This window comes from Oncorhynchus gorbuscha, linkage group LG02, assembly GCF_021184085.1.
Source record: "Oncorhynchus gorbuscha isolate QuinsamMale2020 ecotype Even-year linkage group LG02, OgorEven_v1.0, whole genome shotgun sequence".
NCBI lineage: Eukaryota > Metazoa > Chordata > Actinopteri > Salmoniformes > Salmonidae > Oncorhynchus > Oncorhynchus gorbuscha.
Genome location: NC_060174.1, coordinates 38786921 through 38806391, shown reverse-complemented (window position 1 = coordinate 38806391; position 19471 = coordinate 38786921). Strand labels below are relative to the sequence as shown.

Sequence of the window (19471 nt, the reverse complement as noted above, 5' to 3'; positions counted from 1 at the left end):
GACTTGGTACTGGTACTCTGTGTATATAGCCAACGATTCGGAACTCATTGTGTATTTATTCCTCATGTTTATTATTTTTCTATTATTAATATATATGCATTGTTGGGAAGGGCCTGTAAGTAAGCATTTCACTGTTTGTCTACAACAGTTTACAGTTTACGAAGCATGTGACATAACATTTGATTGGATTTGAAGAAACAATCATGTGTTTTAATATGCGCTGCTTTTCATTGTGTCCATCTATGATAAAGGGACTCAACTCAGATGAATCTCCAGCTACTCAAAGTTTCAACAGTATGTGTACTATGCAGCAATGGCCTTTGTTTGGCTGCATGAAAAGGGAAAACCTTAGTATTTAATTAAAGCAATGAAAAAATGTTTGCTGCTTGGAAGTTTTATGGCAAATAAATTTGATATTAAGAATGCTCTCTTGGATAAGGTTTAGGAGAGATTTGAAAGGAAAAGCACTCACCCCTGAAGTGTGCGTGCGTGCGTGGGCATGCCTCTGCGCTTGTTTGTGCTTCCGTCCATGTGTTAGTGTGTGTGTCAGTGAGATCAGGTTGTGTTTTACTGCTGGTGATAGACTTTTCTAGAGGAATCAGCCTGACTGCAGGCCATTTGGTTTCATGTTTTCCTGCTGCGCTGAACACTGCCACTAACTTTGGAAGCCATTCAACACGGAAAAAAAACTGGGGCTGGTTTTTGTAAACAACTTCTATTTAGGCTCAGAGAAAAAGGAAAAAAACTTGGCCCGGAATGAAAGAAGTTCAACTAAGAGGGAGAGAGTCACAGGAGGGTTGGGAGAGGGAAAGAGGTAGGGGGGAGAGGTTGAAGATCAATGCTCTGAGTGGAAAAAACAACAACATGGAAGTTCTTCAATTTAGAGAGGTGGAGAGAGAACAATTCCAGGCAACAAAAACAAAGAGAAACAAGGAAAATGTAATAACAGGGTCTGAGTTTTATTTTGTTAAGTCTCTGCCCTCTTGACTCCCCTTATTTTACTCCAAAATGGCTTTTTTATGTCCTGAGAGCTGCACTCTGTTCTACCTGTGAAGGACGAGGCAACCTCCAACCGGATGTGATACAGTGGTTCCTCAATTAAAAGTTGTTTCATACCAGGCTATAGCATGCGGTTTACTACCCACCTCCACAGGGGTGCATCTCAATGGTCTTAAATGGCTTCGTACCCACAAATCATTCTCAGCTTGAATTCTCACTTTCTTAGGAGGCCAAGAGAAATACAAACAAGACATATGTGATAGACGGGAACCTGTTTTTATTGTTTTCTACATCAAAGTGAGACTGAGTGAGAGAAAATATGAAGAAAAAACAACAACCTTTGAGTTTTCTTCATTGTTTGCGGACAAATTAGCTTTAATGTACACCTACACAGCCTGTTTAGATCCTTGCTGTTATTTTGTGCTTGCTGAGAGGTGTACTGTGTACCCACTCAGTGCACCGCCTTTACGGAGTTTGAGGCCTTGCTTTCAAATGCTGGGTTTTACTAGAGCCGCCTGTTATGTATGCAGTGTCTGTGCCCACATACTGGTGGCTAACTGGTTACTGGCAGTGGTTGCTCAACTGGCAGCTAGCTATGCAACCTACTTGGTAGCTCTTGTATGAGGTGGATTACATAGACAGAAAGTTTGATCTATACTTTAAGCACCTGAGTTACTGAGCTTTTGTGTTGCATACATTTTCCAGGGGAATTAACCATTGACTAAAACATGTTTTCAGCTTTCTCTCTCTCCAGTTAGTGGATTTCTAATCTAGATAACACTCTCAGGGGTTCTTTGATTTGCACAGTAGCATGTCCCAGATGGTGGACTCATCTTGCGATGGCAGGTTTGGGTCACACTATGGGACAGAATGTGCCAATGCACTTCTCAAAATGCCAATCTTGGCCCTAGAATGCCACTATCTGCAATGGATTGAAAAGCAGTAACCAAGTAACCAAGGTCTTTCTGGTCTGACTTCTCCCCACAAGTCTCTGTCTGTGGTGTAGCAACTTCCTGCACAGTGTTTTCCTCCTCCAGAGAGGGGAGATCAATATATCTGAGGCAGGCAGCTGAGATCAATATATGCTACTGGTGTTAAACGGTGCCGAATGATGGGAATGATGGGGTTGGAGGCTCGTCAATCTCCTGGCTGTCCACTGAGATCTGTCCTCTGGCCCCCTCTCCATCTACCCTCCGTTAGACTGACTGGTGTTGGATCTATTCCAAGGGTCCCCTCCACTATCTGTTCTCTTTTTGTCTCTGTCTGCTTCCTGCCTGCTCTCCTTCCTAACTGCTTTCCATTGTCTCCGACCAGTAGCTCTTAAGCTGAGGGCAGTAGGCCAATAGAGAAAGTGCAAAGAAGTACTGCAGGATAAGTAGAACTGATTAATTCACTGACCTTTAGTATGACAGAACAACAGTTCAGTATTCAAAGTGCACCATTGCCAGAATGCCAATAAGAGGATCCTTTAAGGCCATGAATGACACTCCATCAACATCCTGTAATATACAGTGGTTGTCTGGAATTGTCCCATATAACACATCCCTCTCTCTCTACCATTCTCCTCCTCTCTCTCACTCCTTCTCTCCCGCTCTCTTCCTGTCCCGCTCTTCATCTCTCTCCTTTCTTCCCCCCCTTTCTTTCCCTCTCCTCTCCATCTCTCTCCTGCTGTCCTTCCTTCCTTCTTATTCTCTCTTCTTCCTTATCTATCTCTCTCGCGCTCTCTACTTCTCTCATCCCCACAGCTCAACTCTATTATGACACACTTAAAACTGCAGTATCATCCATCCATAGATATTTCTGCCATCATCCTAAATAACAGACCCTTCCCCCCCCCTCCCCTCTCTCTCCCGCTCTCCTCCCCACAGCCAAGATAAAGTCCAAGTGTGCTCCGACGTTTTTCGCCTGTGCCAACGGGATCCACTGTATCATCGGGCGCTTCCGTTGTAACGGCTTCAGTGACTGTCCTGACGGGAGCGACGAGGAGAACTGCAGTGAGTATCCCACGGCAACTACCTCCCATCCCATAATAACCCTTACAACCAAACCTCATCGTGACCCTAATATACAATTATTATGGAAACCACTCTCTATTTAGCCACATACTGTATTCACACCCAGGTTGGTCTTCTGGACCTATAGTCAGTGCGATTTGTCCTCTGGTTAGCAGACACAGTACAGAGATGGGGATCATTTGGGAGCCAGCTGTAGTATATTATAGTGGAGGATTGGGAGAGGGATTGGTGGGAGTGGTGTCTCTGTTCCTGTCTCTCTCCATCTCAACCGAGCAGCTTTTAACGAACCAATCACTCTCCATCATCAGAAACACTGTGCATAGCCCGCAGGCCCCCACGCCGACGCGGCTTACACGTCTAATCTAGCTATTTCAATGGAGCTGTTCTCCCTCCGTGTGCTCTGGGCTGGGAGCGGCGCACTCTCAGAGCCGACCACATCATCTCCATTGGGTAATTGTTGGAATCGTCTCACAAGATAATTCCGCCTAATTCTGCCCAGGCTTGGAACAAAGGCCAAGCAGCACAGAGTGCAAAGAGGAATCAGAACTTTTATGATTTCTCGATTCCGTGTGATGTGTTACATTACTCCCCTCTTCAAATTTCTGATCATTTTGGATAGTCTAAAATCCCAACGTTTCTGTTAAATTGGACTGTGTTACAGTATATGTTTTGGATTTAGGTTTGAGGTTTCTCTTTTTTTTTGGACATCTTCTGTTCTTTAGTTTAACACTTAAAGTGCCAGGCCTCGAGGGACCCCACTTTGAGCCAATGACGTGTCTTTTGGGATGTGAGCATTCTAACAGTCTAATAAATAAATGTAATACTATCGGGAAAATAATCCTTTGGTTGTGTTGATGAAGGTCTTAGGTAACATTAGAATACGGAAAAAAAATATATGTTTACATAATAGCATTTTTATTTGTTTGTTACTGTAGGCTATGTGTAAACATGAAAAAACACTAAAAGCACAGAATTTCAAGTGATAAAGCAATTTTATTCATGGTTTTGCCTTTGTACAACTATGTAAAAAAAAAGTATGTGCGTTGGAACACGGTAACAACTTCATTTTATAACGACACAACAAATGCAAATGCCCAAACCACTAAGACGCACGGTCAGCAAGACACACTGTCAAATTAAGAAATGATCATTATCCTAAACATCAGTATCAGTTCAAAGTGGGCTTGATAAATAGTCAAATCAGCACGAAAGCAAAAATAGTCCATTATTGTCATTTATTGGACATATTATTTTTGGCCTCACTCGTGCTTACAGTAAAGCATCTGTCTTCATGCCATGGCATCAGTTCGATCTCTTTTAGCTGTTATCCCTTTTCCTAAGAGTCGACACATAATAATAATAATAATAATAATAATAATAATATATGCCATTTAGCAGACGATTTTATCCAAAGCGACTTACAGTCATGTGTGCATACATTCTACGTATGGGTGGTCCCGGGGATCGAACCCACTACCCTGCAACTCTTCCCATAAATATGTCGCTTGCAGATGTCGTAGGTTCTGTTCCGAGAGGCAACTGCCAGGTGAGCTGTGCGTAGTTTGGTCTCTGCACTTCTAGTGTTAAGGAGCTAGTGGTTAGAAAAACAAATCAAAACAATGCCTACAGTATGTTTATCACATACCTAATCTCTATCCCCTGACCTCTAACCTCTGAGTCATGTTGTTGTACTCTCACAGCAGGTAACCCGCTGGTGTGCTTGGAGGCTCGCTTCAAGTGTCGTAACGGGCGCTGTGTGGACCGCAGCTTCCTGTGTAATGGACAAGACAACTGTCAGGACAACAGCGACGAGGAACACTGCCTCACCACCGCAGGTAAGGAGTTATATGCTACATAACTAAACGCTAAAACACGGCTACATGCTAATGACCACCATAGAAAGACAGCCATTCGACAGTTACATGCCAACTACTTGAAACATAGCAGCATTGCTTGACCACTGCAGGTATGCAGCTGCATGCTAACTATGCGCAAACGACACACTATCACGGCTACAAGCTAACGGGATCACAGTCACAGGGCACCATTATTATCCTTAACAGTGTTCGCCAGGATTCAATACTTGGCTTCCTCTTACACTCCAAGCCAACTTTTGCAGTCAGAAGCAAGACTCTAGCTTGTTGTTCCTGCAGAGACAGTTGACATGTACCTCCATACACATCTCCCAGACCCCCGTGGCCTTCAGAACAGATTACAGCAGAGAAGCTCAGGGTTTACCGTGTTTATTTTCCCTCTGTGCTGAGGAGGAGGAGGGGGAATTTAATCTACATAACACACACACCCAAAGGTATACACACACACACCATCTATGTTCCCTCCCCTAGCAGGTCCTCTCTCTCTCTAAAATAATAGCTGAGCTGCTGCAGGTGACAGATAAGGCAATAATATCTGCTTTAAGACACCTGAGCTCAGCCTACAATCCTGTCTTCCTCTCCACACACACCTCTTCTTCTCCTTCACCTCTTCTACTGTCCTCTTCCCCCCCACACCCCACTTCTTCTATATATATATTCTCCTCCAGTCCTACTCCCCACACTCACTGCTTCTTTTTGTTCTCTGCATCTCTACCTCTCCTCCTCCCCCACACTCCCCTCTTCTTCTCTTCCACTCCCCTCTTCTTCTCTTCCACTCCCCTCTTCTTCTCTTCCACTCCCCTCTTCTTCTCTTCCACTCCCCTCTTCTTCTCTTCCACTCCCCTCTTCTTCTCTTCCACTCCCCTCTTCTTCTCTTCCACTCCCCTCTTCTTCTCTTCCACTCCCCTCTTCTTCTCTTCCACTCCCCTCTTCTTCTCTTCCACTCCCTCTTCTTCTCTTCCACTCCCCTCTTCTTCTCTTCCACTCCCCTCTTCTTCTCTTCCACTCCCCTCTTCTTCTCTTCCACTCCCCTCTTCTTCTCTTCCACTCCCCTCTTCTTCTCTTCCACTCCCCTCTTCTTCTCTTCCACTCCCCTCTTCTTCTCTTCCACTCCCCTCTTCTTCTCTTCCACTCCCCTCTTCTTCTCTTCCACTCCCCTCTTCTTCTCTTCCACTCCCCTCTTCTTCTCTTCCACTCCCCTCTTCTTCTCTTCCACTCCCCTCTTCTTCTCTTCCACTCCCCTCTTCTTCTCCTTCGCCTCTCCTCATCACGCTCCTTTTCTTTTTCTCTGCCTCTACTCCTTTCTTCTTCCCCCACATGTAATTTTCCTTCCCTCCTTCTCCTCTTCCTCCTCTGCTCCCTTACCCCCACTGCATTCTTCTTCTCCTCAGCCTGACATCCTCTCCTCCTATCTTACTCTCTGGTGTCCTCTTAGCCGCCTCCCTGGATTGTGTATCTGCTAGGTCGGACAATTCCTGTAGTCAAATGCTGTTTGGGTTACCTGCCTCTAATGTGTCTGATAATTAAATCTAGCCTACTCTCAGCATTTATATTTTTATTGTTTCATTCCTACAATCTGATTTAGGTCATTTGGCACTGTTAGGCAGCCACGAAGGATGGCCGCTATGTTGTTTATCTATTTATTTATTGCATAATTGGTTTTGGAAGGGGGGAAGTGGCAAACAATGTAATATAGCAATATACAAGCATCTATAAATGCACTGATCCAATAACTGCTAAGAGAGGGATATGAGAGATATGTAGAGGGAAGGATAGGGGGTGTAATATAGGGAGTGTACAGAGAGAGAAGATGAGAAAAATAGAGAGCAATAGAAAAGGTAGGAATAAAATACATGAAAGGTTGGAAGAGAGGTAGATAGGAGAGGGATAGTGAGAATGAGAGATGGTGGAGCTGATATAGATCAAAGACAGAGGAATAGTGAAATAGAAGCCAGAGGAGGGGAATTGAATAGATAGAAGTGACTGAGAGGGACATTTAGAGAGGTGGGCAGTAGTCTGAGAGAAAGAGATTTCCCTTTCCTCTCAAATCTGTGTTTGGGTGCACAGTGTTGGAGGGGGTTAGGAACAGGACCCCCCCGCCCCACACACACACACTTGAATACTGGGGTCCAGAGAAACACTCTACATACCCAAGCACCAAACATACACACACACTAAAGCAATAATACATCCAGTATGACTCCCTGACCGTCAGCAGTTTAATATCAGAAAGTTTGTGAATAGTGAGATAGTGAGAGACATGCAGACGCCTGCTTAATGACAGACTGTGGATGAAGTATTCTCTTTGAGTTGGAAAGTTGGAGAGTTTATTTTCTAAGTAATAACATTAATTCACAGAATGGGTGAAAGTTGTTTCAAATCTGCTAAGAAAGGACATTCTTTCAAAGTACAGCCATTGAATTGTCTCAGTAGACTAATGACACAGTGTATTATGCATATGGTGATGTTGGAGTGATTCATTCTAACATCTGATGACCATCCCTGCTGAAGTTCTGAGAAATAGATGGAGAGAGAAACAAAACAAAGAGAAATAAGGTAAAGGAGGATTTGATGGTTGTGTAAGCTTTCAACTGGCTTTGTGGATTTCTGAAGACATTGCATGCTTTGTCTGATCGCCGGCATCAAAGGCTTTTGTTTTGGCACTCTCCCTGTATGCGCACACCCGTCTGTCTGTGTGTGCATGCGTGTTTGAATAATCAGCACCTCCCTCTTCAGTAGACCGTAGAAAACATAGATCATTTTTAAAGTTATCTACATTTCCACTTTTTCGGAAAAAATTGAACATAACCATTTTGAAATAGAGTTTATCATTAAATATTTACATTCCAAACAACATGCAGGAATTCAGAAATGCAGTGTGGATTATGCTGGTGTCTTCATGTAGAGTAGAGCTGACAAAGGCTCGGGAAAACTTCTCCGTTATTGCTCTTTTTCGCGTCCACCTTCAACCAAAGCTCTGTTTCATGTCCCCAGTCCCAAACCTTACTCATATTTCAGCATCTAAGGCACATTTGAATACAGATGCAATGTTTGTTGGATACATTTGCATGTCATTTACATTCATATCCCTTCGCATCACAACAAAGCCTATTTATAACCAACTTTCCTCATCAAGGTTATCCTGCAGCATTACTTTGAGGGATCGAACCATAGTGACTTGCTATGTTTACCACTCCCCCTCACAGATAGTCACACTGTACATCCTGATTGTTTGGAGGCCTGGTGACCATTAAACTGAAGTCCTTCAATGCTAAATATGTGGCAACTACAAACACTATCATATGCAACACACACACACTTCACAAATGCAAAGATGCTGTAGAGTACACACACACACGAATACACCATGATATATTCAAGGCCTGCAGTGCAGTGTCATGCTGAACTGAAACCCTCTCGTCATAAATATGTCCGTTGCTGCTTCAGTAACCACACAACTGTCACAACATGTATTTGGTCAAATTACTGTCCCTGCCACCGACCCCATCAGTGTAATCAGTGGCCTACAGGTCCATAGAGGACTGTCAGACAGCCAATTAAATGTAAGAAGAGACCCAGAGGGAGCAGGGAAAGATGCTGACATTCGGGCTGTGACGGTAATTGAATAACCATGTCACTGACGGTTATGGATGAAGACCATCATGTAAATAAAATAACTATTTACAGTTTCAGACATTGGCCAAGTAGTCTACTGTGACTATGAGATCATAATGTAGGCCTAGCAGAGTGAGAAAATGCATCCCATAACATTTTAACATGGAAATTGCTGTTTTATTATTCAGCCTTCAGTAGCAGCCAATATGTGATGTTCAATGTAGGCCTACATTCCATGAGACTTTAGACATTAACCTCTTTATCCACTTGTCCTTCAGACAAGGATGTGACTGAAAATGTCGTTGCGTTGTTTGATGCAAGAAACCACTTTACTAAATCAAATGTATTATTATTTCCATACCATTATTACAGAGAATCAGAAACATTATGCTACCCTCAGCCTATTGGCTACTTGGCTGTCTCAAAATACAACACTGCCCCTTTAAGACAAAAAAAAGCTCTTTACCTAACTTGCCTTTCAAAGAAGTCTAGAAATGTACACGTTTTGTGCTCTTGTGGGAAGCAATCACTCCTCTATTGCTGACTACAAATTATATATAACTGGGCTAATAACTCACTAACTGGCAAAGGATATGAACAAAATGTGCACATGTGGCTACATGCAGCTCTCGCTTTGATCTCAAAACAAACACATCTACTCAAGACCACAGCTGTAAACACAGTCCAGTTCAAATCCAAGTCTATTTGTCACGTGTCCCGAATACAACAGGTGTAGACCTTACAGTGAAATGCTTACTTACAGGCTCTAACCAATAGTGCGGAGGAAAAAAATGGTGTGTGTGTGTGTGTGTGTAGGTAAGTAAAGAAATAAAACAACAGTAAAAAGACATTTGAAAATAAGAGTAGCAAGGCTATATACAGACACCGGTTAGTCAGGCTTAGTGAGGTAGTATGTACATGTAGATATGGTTAAAGTGACTATGCATATATGATGAACAGAGAGTAGCAGTAGCATAAAAGAGGGGTTGGCGGGTGGTGGGACACAATGCAGATAGCCCGGTTAGCCAATGTGCGGGAGCACTGGTTGGTCGGGCCAATTGAGGTAGTATGTACATGAATGTATAGTTAAAGTGGCTCTACATATATGATAAACAGAGAGTAGCAGCAGCATAAAAGAGGGGTTGGGGGGGGAACACAATGCAAATAGTTTGGGTAACCATTTGGTTACCTGTTCAGGAATCTTATGTCTTGGGAGTAAAAACTGTTGAGAAGCCTTTTTGTCCTAGACTTGGCACTCCGGTACCGCTTGCCATGCGGTAGTAGAGAGAACAGTCTATGACTAGGATGGCTGGGGTCTTTGACAATTTCAGGGCCTTCCTCTGACACCACCTGGTGTAGAGGTCCTGGATGGCAAGCAGCTTTGCCCCAGTGATGTACTGGGCCATACGCACTACCCTCTGAATTGCCTTGCGATCGGAGGCCAAGCAATTGCCGTACCAGGTGTTGCAGCTGTAGAACCTTTTGAGGATCTCAGGACCCATGACAAATCCTTTTAGTTTCCTGAGGGGGAATAGGCTTTGTCATGCCCTCTTCACGACTGTCTTGGTGCGTTTGGACCAATGCATGCTTTTCAACCGATCGTTGCCTGCACCCGCATGCCCGACTAGCATCACCACACTGGATGGCTCCGACCTTGAATATGTGGACACCTATAAGTACCTAGGTGTCTGGCTAGACTGCAAACTCTCCTTCCAGACCCATATCAAACATCTCCAATCGAAAATCAAATCAAGAATCGGCTTTCTATTCCGCAACAAAGCCTCCTTCACTCACGCTGCCAAGCTTACCCTAGTAAAACTGACTATCCTACCGATCCTTGACTTCGGCGACGTCATCTACAAAATTGCTTCCAACACTCAGCAAACTGGATGCAGTTTATCACAGTGCCATCCGTTTTGTCACTAAAGCACCTTATACTACCCACCACTGCGACTTGTATGCTCTAGTCGGCTGGCCCTCGCTACATATTCGTCGCCAGACCCACTGGCTTCAGGTCATCTACAAGGCCATGCTAGGCAAAGCTCCGCCTTATCTCAGCTCACTGGTCACGATGGCAACACCCATCCGTAGCACGCGCTCCAGCAGGTGTATCTCATTGATCATCCCTAAAGCCAACACCTCATTCGGCCGCCTTTCGTTCCAGTACTCTGCTGCCTGTGACTGGAACGAATTGCAAAAATCGCTGAAGTTGGAGACTTTTATCTCCCTCACCAACTTCAAACATCAGCTAGCTGAGCAGCTAACCGATCGCTGCAGCTGTACATAATCTATTGGTAAATAGCACACCCATTTTCACCTACCTCATCCCCCACAGTTTTTATTTATTTACTTTTCTGCTCTTTTGCACACCAATATCTCTACCTGTACATGATCATCTGATCATTTATCACTCCAGTGTTAATCTGCAATATTGTAATTATTCGCCTACCTCCTCATGCCTTTTGCACACATTGTATATAGACTCCCCTTTTTTTCTCTGTGTTATTGACTTGTTAATTGTTTACTCCATGTGTAACTCTGTGCTGTCTGTTCACACTGCTATGCTTTATCTTGGCCAAGTCGCAGTTGCAAATGAGAACCTGTTCTCAACTAGCCTACCTGGTTAAATAAAGGTGAAATAAATCAATAAATAAAAATACAAAAATTCTAGTTTGTTGTTGATGTGGACACCAAGGAATTTGAAGCTCTCAACCTGCTCCACTACAGCCCCGTCGATGAGAATGGGGACATGCTCGGTGCTCCTTTTCCTGTAGTCCACAATCATCTCCTTAGTCTTGGTTACGTTGAGGGATAGGTTGTTATTCTGGCACCACCCGGTCAGGTCTCTTGACCTCCTCCCTATAGGCTGTCTCGTCGTTGTCGGTGATCAGGCCTACCACTGTTGTGTCGTCAGCAAACTTAATGATGGTGTTGGAGTTGTGCCTGGCCATGCAGTTGTGGGTGAACAGGGAGTACAGGAGGGGACTGAGCACGCACCCCTGGGGAGCTCTTAGTGTTGAGGATCAGCGTGGCAGATGTGTTGCTACCAACCCTCATCACCTGGGGGCGGCCCGTCAGGAAGTCCAGGATCCAGTTGCAGAGGGAGGTGTTTAGTCCCAGATTCCTTAGCTTAGTACTGAGCTTTGAGGGTACTATGGTGTTGAACGCTGAGCTGTAGTCAATGAATAGCATTCTCACATAGGTGTTCCTTTTGTCCAGTTGGGAAAGGGCAATGTAGAGTGCAATAGAGATTGCTTCATCTGTGGATCTGTTTGGACGCTATGCAAATTGGAGTGGATGTAGGGTTTCTGGGATAATGGTGTTGATGTGAGGTAAATAGCGCAGATTCATATATGGCAATGGTCCATTTGCAGGTAGGCCTACTGCAGCTCTGATTGGCTGTGCCATTGAGTCGCAATAGAATCTTACTCCTATGCGTTCTGCCTATAACAAAATCTCTTGCATAGTTTGTTTTGTTACGGTATGTTGCATTGAAAGTGGCTAATATTGCATTGACTCAAACACAATTGCCACAGTAAAGGGAAACGTTGATAGTGTTAACTAACAGGGAAAACTCTAGAAAGTTGAGTGAATTTCAATCTCGTGCTTCTCTTTGTGGGCTGATATTTCTTCTGCATTCTGCACACCAGTCCAGGGAGCTCAGGGAGCTGCGCAGCAGTCTCAGTGATACTGCTCACCCACGCACGTGCACAGCTTAGATGGAACATTGCTCATGTGGTAATCTACTGCTTGTAAAACAGGCAATTTACCGTTAATCTCTCTCATTTGGTTACATTAATTTCTGTTAATGCATGTATTAATTACAGTAATTTACTGTTCTCATTCTCTGAGTGGAAACGTTCAAAACCTGCTACACTTATGAGAAACAAGTTTTGGTTTATTTCATAACCATCATTTATGCACTCCATGTGAACAACATGCAGGTGTCTGCTTACTTTGTCCTGCTCATGTTGACGGAGCGTGCACGCCGATTCAAGCGTAGACGTACCTTCCTAGCTGGGCTTCTTAGTAATGTTTCTTCACCTCACACAGCATATCAACAAAGGTCTGTTTTTTAAATATATTTTTTTTACATCCTTTCAAATTATAATAATTCCTCACAGTAAAATCTTTCCAATTCTCTCTCCCTTGACAATCAGTGTTGCTAATAAATAGGCTATGGACATGTTGCATGTTTCTATTTGAATGATTGTCATTTTCATCTTCATACTATATGTTATGCAGGTGAGTGAGGACCCAAAAGCGACTTAACAGAAACAGAGTTTATTCAAGTCCAAACAGAAAATAACAAATCCTGAATCCTTAACAGGAAATGTCCAAACGGGGAATAACAGAAATCCTCTAGTCTGTAGAGGGGAAACAGGATAAGCGGCCACAGACTGCAGGTCACTTCGGGTAGGCGCAGGCCGTAGCTGACAGAGACACCTGCTCACACGCAGCATCTGATGAAGGCAAAAACACGACAGGACAGAACAAGAACACAGCACAGCAAACAAGGATCCGACAAGGACAGAAGCAGAAACAGAGAGAGAAATAGGGATTTAATCAGAGGGCAAAATAGGGGACAGGTGTGAAAGAGTAAACGAGGTAGTTAGGAGAATGAGGAACAGCTGGGAGCAGGAACGGAACGATAGAGAGAGAGAGGGATAGAGAGAGGGAAAGAACCTAATAAGACCAGCAGGGGGAAACGAATAGAAGAGAAAGCACAGGGACAAGACATGACAATCTATGACAAAACATGACACTATAGCATAGCTTTCCCCTTCATACTTTCCTTGTCAATTCCTTCATACTTTTCCGTTAACCTCTCTGGGATAGGCAGGACACGGTGAAATTGGAGGAGGCGCAATTCAAATAAATAATCATAAAAATTATGGATATTAAACATCTAGGTACATACAAGTGTCTTATTATCGGTTATATCTTAAATTTTTGTTAATCTAACTGCATTGTCCAATTTACAATAGGCTTTACAGCAAAAGCATGCCATGTGATTTTTTTGAGGACGGCTCCCCACATCAAAATATTTTTCAACCAGCACAGGCTTCAGAAAATCACAAATAGGGACTAAATATTAACTTCTTGAAAATCTTCATCTGATTTGCAATCCAAAGGGTCCCAGCTACAACATACGTGATCGTATTGTTTGATAAAATCCTTCTTTATATCCCAAAAGGTCAGTTTATTTGGCACCATCGATTTGAGTAATCCACTCGTTCACCCCCCCATGTAAACAACTGTGCAAACAGAGCTGTGCCACCCCCCTTTTTAATTTTTTTTTAACCTCTCCTATATCTGCCACTACATACTGTCTGTCTAAGAACCCCTTGAAGCTGGCTTCTGAATCCTTGGGTTCAGACGTTTTGGACACAGAATTCTCTCTCCTTCCTCTTAGTAAAACTTCCCGAGAGCCTCTTTTGAACTCCAGAGAAGCACCACGTCTACAGAGTATAATCTACATCCATATATTTAATATCGCCTTCCTCTGTGTGAGAGGAGATTCACAGCTGCATCTTCTGCTTTGCATAACCATTATCTATGAGAAACCTGGATCCCAGGGCCAGCCGTCTACACCAGCTCATAAACAGGCGTCATTTATACAGATTTGTGTGTACACTGACGATATATAACACTCATTTCCACCTCACCATTAGAGTCCACAGTAAAGCACACATTAGGACCTGCCATCACGCTGATATATAAACTGAATCCAGAATGTCAGTGTGATTACAGATTCATGGGCTGTTCATCGCTTTTGGTATCCATTTACTTTTAATGGCTTATCAGCCTCCATATCCCTCATTGATTTCTGATGGAATTTGGGCCAGAGAATAGGCACTATAGATTAAAATGACAAGTTAATCCAAGGGAGTTTTGTGTGTGTGTGTGCTTGTACGTACATCTTCAGGATGGTGGAGGTGTGTGTGTGTGAGGCATGTGTGTGTGTGTGTGTGTGCGCGCATGTGTGTGCTGCGTGTGTGTGTGCATGCGGGCATCTGTGTGTAAGGTGTGGGTTTGTCTTGTGCCGTCATTACCACAGAAGACGAGGACAGAGGGAGAATACCGTGGGAGTAAGCGTAAAATGGTGGAGGGGAGTGGAATATAATAGTGCTAGTTTATCAGAGCCAACACTCAGTGGACAGAGCCGAATAGAAGAGGTTGGACACGCTACTGCCCAGGGAGTTCAACTAGTTCAACTTTCAGTGTGTGTACCCACATTTCTCTTCCCTCTTTTGTTGTTCTCCTCTCCCCCTCCCCACCCTGATCCTCCATTCGAAGTAGCCCGCTAACCTAGGGGACTTCATTATTTTATTGCCCAGGGAGCCTCTCCCAGGCAAACCGGCGACCCAGGGACCCCCATCATATGTTAGCAAAAAAACATTTTGAATAGATTTGGTAGTTAGTTTCATTATTTTGACCTCCCAACATTATAATTGGAAGAGGAAGTGTAAACTGTAACATAGCCCATTAGCTAAAAAGGTAACTCAAAACACATTTTCGCTAAGAGCAGCTGTTTAGCTAATTTAATAAAGGTTAACCATGTGTTGGCAAAAATGTCCAAGTCAAGAAACCTTACCAGCAGCTATGTTAGCTACTTCAGTGAGTGTAAGTTGCTCAATATTAGGAGTTAAAAAATAAAGTTGACATTACTACAAATAGTATATTCTCCTCTTTTCTACTGTAGGTACAGTATGTCATAAAAAATGTGTTTATGTTGTTGCTAGCAATATTCATAAAAACATTGGGGCTGCAGAGACCTATGCTGAATAACCCTGCTCTAACCTATACCTTGGCTGAGCGTCAGTGTAAAGGCCTAACTGTCTTGGCCATGACCAGAGGGAACCCTCCCCCTGGACTTGTGTCTGTATGAATCCCCATGTCCTTAAACGATGGCCAGCCATTCCACTCTGTCTGAGCTCCCCAAAATGAACAACCTTTCTCTGCTACATCCAACCTCATTCAGTCACCATGACGATGGTGGTCAACTGGTACAACCTCCACCCACGGACATGAAGAGGAATTCCAGTCGGGGCATAAGCTTTACTGTTACCAATAGCCTCCTCTCTAGTGTGTGTCGGTGTGTATGTGTGTGTGTGCACGAGCAGAGCCTGCTCTTCCATACCCATTATCTGTGTGTTTGAATAGGGCTCAGGAACCACTCCACTGTGCCTCCTCTCCCCTCAGCCTGTCCTTTACATAACCATCTCAACCTCTTGGCCAGAACGTAATTGCCGAAGAGAACGTGTTATCAAGTAACTCAAGACGCATGGAATAATTAGACCTTGCCCCCGTTGTTATAATGTTGAAACACTTCTGCATAGTAAGGAAGCTCGTTAGTAGTTCAGACCGCTTCAGCCTAGGAGGTATGCAAAAAAAACGTTCTGCCATTTTAATAAAATGTTTCATTAAGAAGAATTAATGGATTCGAGTGAAGAGGTGTGATCCACATGACTTCATTCTCCTGGGCAGCAGGGTTGATGATGAATGTGTTAAAAATAGACCTACTCTGAGAGGTGTGCCCAGAAGGCCATTTCACCAGCAGCACTATTTTTAACATATCATTACTTTACCTGGGTGACATGCCTAATGTGCTCATCCATAAGCAGCAGAATAGCTTCAGAAGGTCCTATAGAATAGGCTATCACAAGTCAAACAGGCTGAACAACTTTTAACTTTTAATCACTGGGAGGTAATGCCAGTGTCTGTCATTGTCTTATGCCAGATATCGCGTTGATTCCATCTGCACTGTTCTGTCTCGAATTTCACACATGGTAATGGGATAGAACCAAAGTAGCTTGGCTAAAAATATTACATCGGTGACATACCCCGCTGAACCCCATTTCTGCCTCAAAACAGTCTAAATTCATCTAAATGAATCTAAGCTACTGTAGAACACTACATCTGTCAACAATGTGTACTTTTCGCTAACCTTATTAAGAGTTTTCATGAAGCAGCTGTTCTGCCGCGAGTCATTGCAGTAGCCTCCTGAGTCAGCTGCTGTACTCAGTTGACCCAACAATACAAAGATGCATGTTAGCGTTAGTGGAGAAACATGCTGATTTACAGACTGATTTCTGTCCCTCCTAAATTTGGGGCTGCGTGTCTACAACTTCAGGACATTTGAAACAGACTAGCCAAGCTTTGTATGTCGTTAACTGTTGAAGGTAGAGCTAGCTAGATAACTAACGTTACACATGTCAGTAAACTAGCTGCAAACATTAGCTAAGCAGCTGATCAAGTCCACGTTGGTGACCGACGTCCTTGCACAGAATTTGTGCAGGAGCTAGCCACCGCATAGTTTTTTATTTTCTCACAATTGCAAAATCACTGTAATAACGTTTTTAATCATTTAGTTATTCTGTCTATTTCATGGAGAGTCATACGAGAGCGCAGTGATATTAAAAAAAAATAGGAACTATGTTTTCGTTCTGGAATATTACAAATTTGAATGTGAGTTCCACGACCTACAAGGCAGATCGGTCGAGAGACATGTTTTGCCTAGGATTGACGCCAAATGACGTAAAATACGGGTTGTGTTTGGGCAATAAGACTCAGGTAGCCGACTGTTGACGAAAGTCGGTGTGTGAAGTAGGGGGCGCTGCATCGGTGACAGCCCGAAAGTCGGACACTGTGGAGGTTTTTCAACAGCAAGGCTCCGGTCAACATGGCAGTGCCAACATACAGTAGCTGCTATTGTTTTTAGGGACACCATGGAGAGGAGCGAGTGAATCCATCAATGCTAATGAATATGAGTTAATAAGCATGATGCATTGGATTGTAGTGGGGTAAATATTGTCATATTATATATAGCGTACCACACATGCGACCTGTGATAAGACTATGCAATTAATATGACAGAGTGTATTACAATGTTTCTCATTCCATAAAGATGATTCAACATCACACAAGCAGGACTACTACTGTTCAGTTACAGGAATAAACTACCAAGAAAGGTCTGAGAGTTGTCTATGAAAGGCAAATAGATTTAATTACGTTGTAAAATTCAATAAATTCACAAACAAAGCACAAGTTTAAGTTACAAAGCATTAACAATAATTACAGTATATGCATGATCAGAAAGGGAGAGAGAGATACAAAGAAACCATGGCTTGGTAGCCTAGTGGTTAGAGCGTTGGGCCAGTAACGGAAGATTCAAGCAGACAAGGTGAAAAATCTGTCATTCTGCCCCTGATCAAGGCAGTTAATGCACTGTTCCTAGGCCGTCATTGCAAATAAGAATGTGTTCTTAACTGAATTGCCTAGTTAAATTTAAAAAATGGCCCATAGCTCATGGGAGAGAGAGGGAAAGAGACAGAGTATATCTCACCACAGCAGGTCAGGAACAAAGAGAGAAAGAGACCATGAATTTAAGCCCCTTTTATAACATTTGACCATGTTTGGATTCAAAATCTGAGTCGTTGACCAATAGAATACTCTAAAAAGTGAACATCCAATCAGATATCAGACCTACAAGATGTAAAAGCAAAAGCATCACTTGGTTCACAGAGATGTGACAAGAGGGGGTTGGTGAGATAATGCAGCATTCCTAAGACAACACAAAGGAAATCCTTGCATACAGTGTGTACAGTCACTTCAGAGGCTGGGCCCACCACTACAAGGTCATGTTTATGTATTTATGTTTCTCTCTCTCTCTCTCTCTCTCTCTCTCTCTCTCTCTCTCTCTCTCTCTCTCTCTCTCTCTCTCTCTCTCTCTCTCTCTCTCTCTCTCTCTCTCTCTCTCCCTCTCTCTCGTCAATGTGTTTGTATTGTGCCATTGGCACTATGACTGGCAGAGTTGGATTACTGTTAATAGGCTAATACTAATAGATGTTGTGTCCTGACAACAAGCTACTATGAGTATATGGTGTAGGTGTGCAGACAGGGAGGAGTGTGTGGGTATGGAACTAAGTGTCTGAATCGTTCAGGGAGTATGTGGAGGTGTAAGTGTTCGTATCCATCAGGGAGCTGTGTGTGTGTGTGTGTGTGTGTGTGTGTGTGTGTGTGTGTGTGTGTGTGTGTGTGTGTGTGTGTGTGTGTGTGTGTGTGTGTGTGTGTGTGTGTGTGTGTGTGTGTGTGTGTGTGTGTGTGTGTGTGTGTGTGTGTGTGTGTGTGTGTGTGTGTGTGTGTGTGTGTGTGTGTGTGCGCGTACGTCTCCAGGATGGTGGAGGTGTAAGTGTTCGTATCCATCAGGGAGCTGTGTGTGTGTGTGTGTGTGTGTGTGTGTGTGTGTGTGTGTGTGTGTGTGTGTGTGTGTGTGTGTGTGTGTGTGTGTGTGTGTGTGTGTGTGTGTGTGTGTGTGTGTGTGTGTGTGTGTGTGTGTGTGTGTGTGCGCGTACGTCTCCAGGATGGTGGAGGTGTAAGTGTTCGTATCCATCAGGGAGCTGTGTGTGTGTGTGTGTGCGTGCGCGTACGTCTCCAGGATGGTGGAGGTGTAAGTGTGTGTATTCATCAGGGAGCTGTGTGTGTGTGTGTGTGTGCGCGTACGTCTCCAGGATGGTGGAGGTGTAAGTGTGTGTATCCATCAGGGAGATGTGTGTGTGTGTGCGCGCGTACGTCTCCAGGATGGTGGAGGTGTAAGTGTGTGTATCCATCAGGGAGCTGTGTGTGTGCGTGCGCGTACGTCTCCAGGATGGTGGAGGTGTAAGTGTGTGTATCCGTCAGGGAAATGCAGGAGGAAAAAGGCTTGAGTAGAGCGAGACCAAAGCGTGCCCAGGAGAGCAGGAAGAGTGATTGTGTGTCGGAGAACGGTAGAGAGATAGAAATGCGAGAGGAGGAGGGTGGGGGAGAATGAGATAGAATATGGGATGTAAAAGAGTGGAATGTGAGGGAGATGAAAGCAAGGGAGCGGCAGAGAGCCGGAGAGAGAGCTGGGAGGGGAGAGAAAGAATAGGGAGTTGATGGAGATGTACAAAATATAACCCTCCTGATTCATTGTGTAGAGAGCAA

General features: G+C 43.8%; 1 protein-coding gene across 2 annotated transcripts in view; it reads left to right on the top strand.

Annotated features, from left to right (window-relative positions):
* Window positions 1–19471, top strand: part of LOC124002119 (low-density lipoprotein receptor class A domain-containing protein 3-like) — a 120526-nt gene that overhangs the window by 74491 nt on the left and 26564 nt on the right. For both annotated transcript variants that reach the window (XM_046309402.1, XM_046309412.1), the window contains exons 3-4: window positions 2868–2993; window positions 4715–4849. In XM_046309402.1, the coding sequence (XP_046165358.1) occupies window positions 2868–2993; window positions 4715–4849 (261 nt within the window). The remainder of the gene's footprint in view (window positions 1–2867; window positions 2994–4714; window positions 4850–19471) is intronic.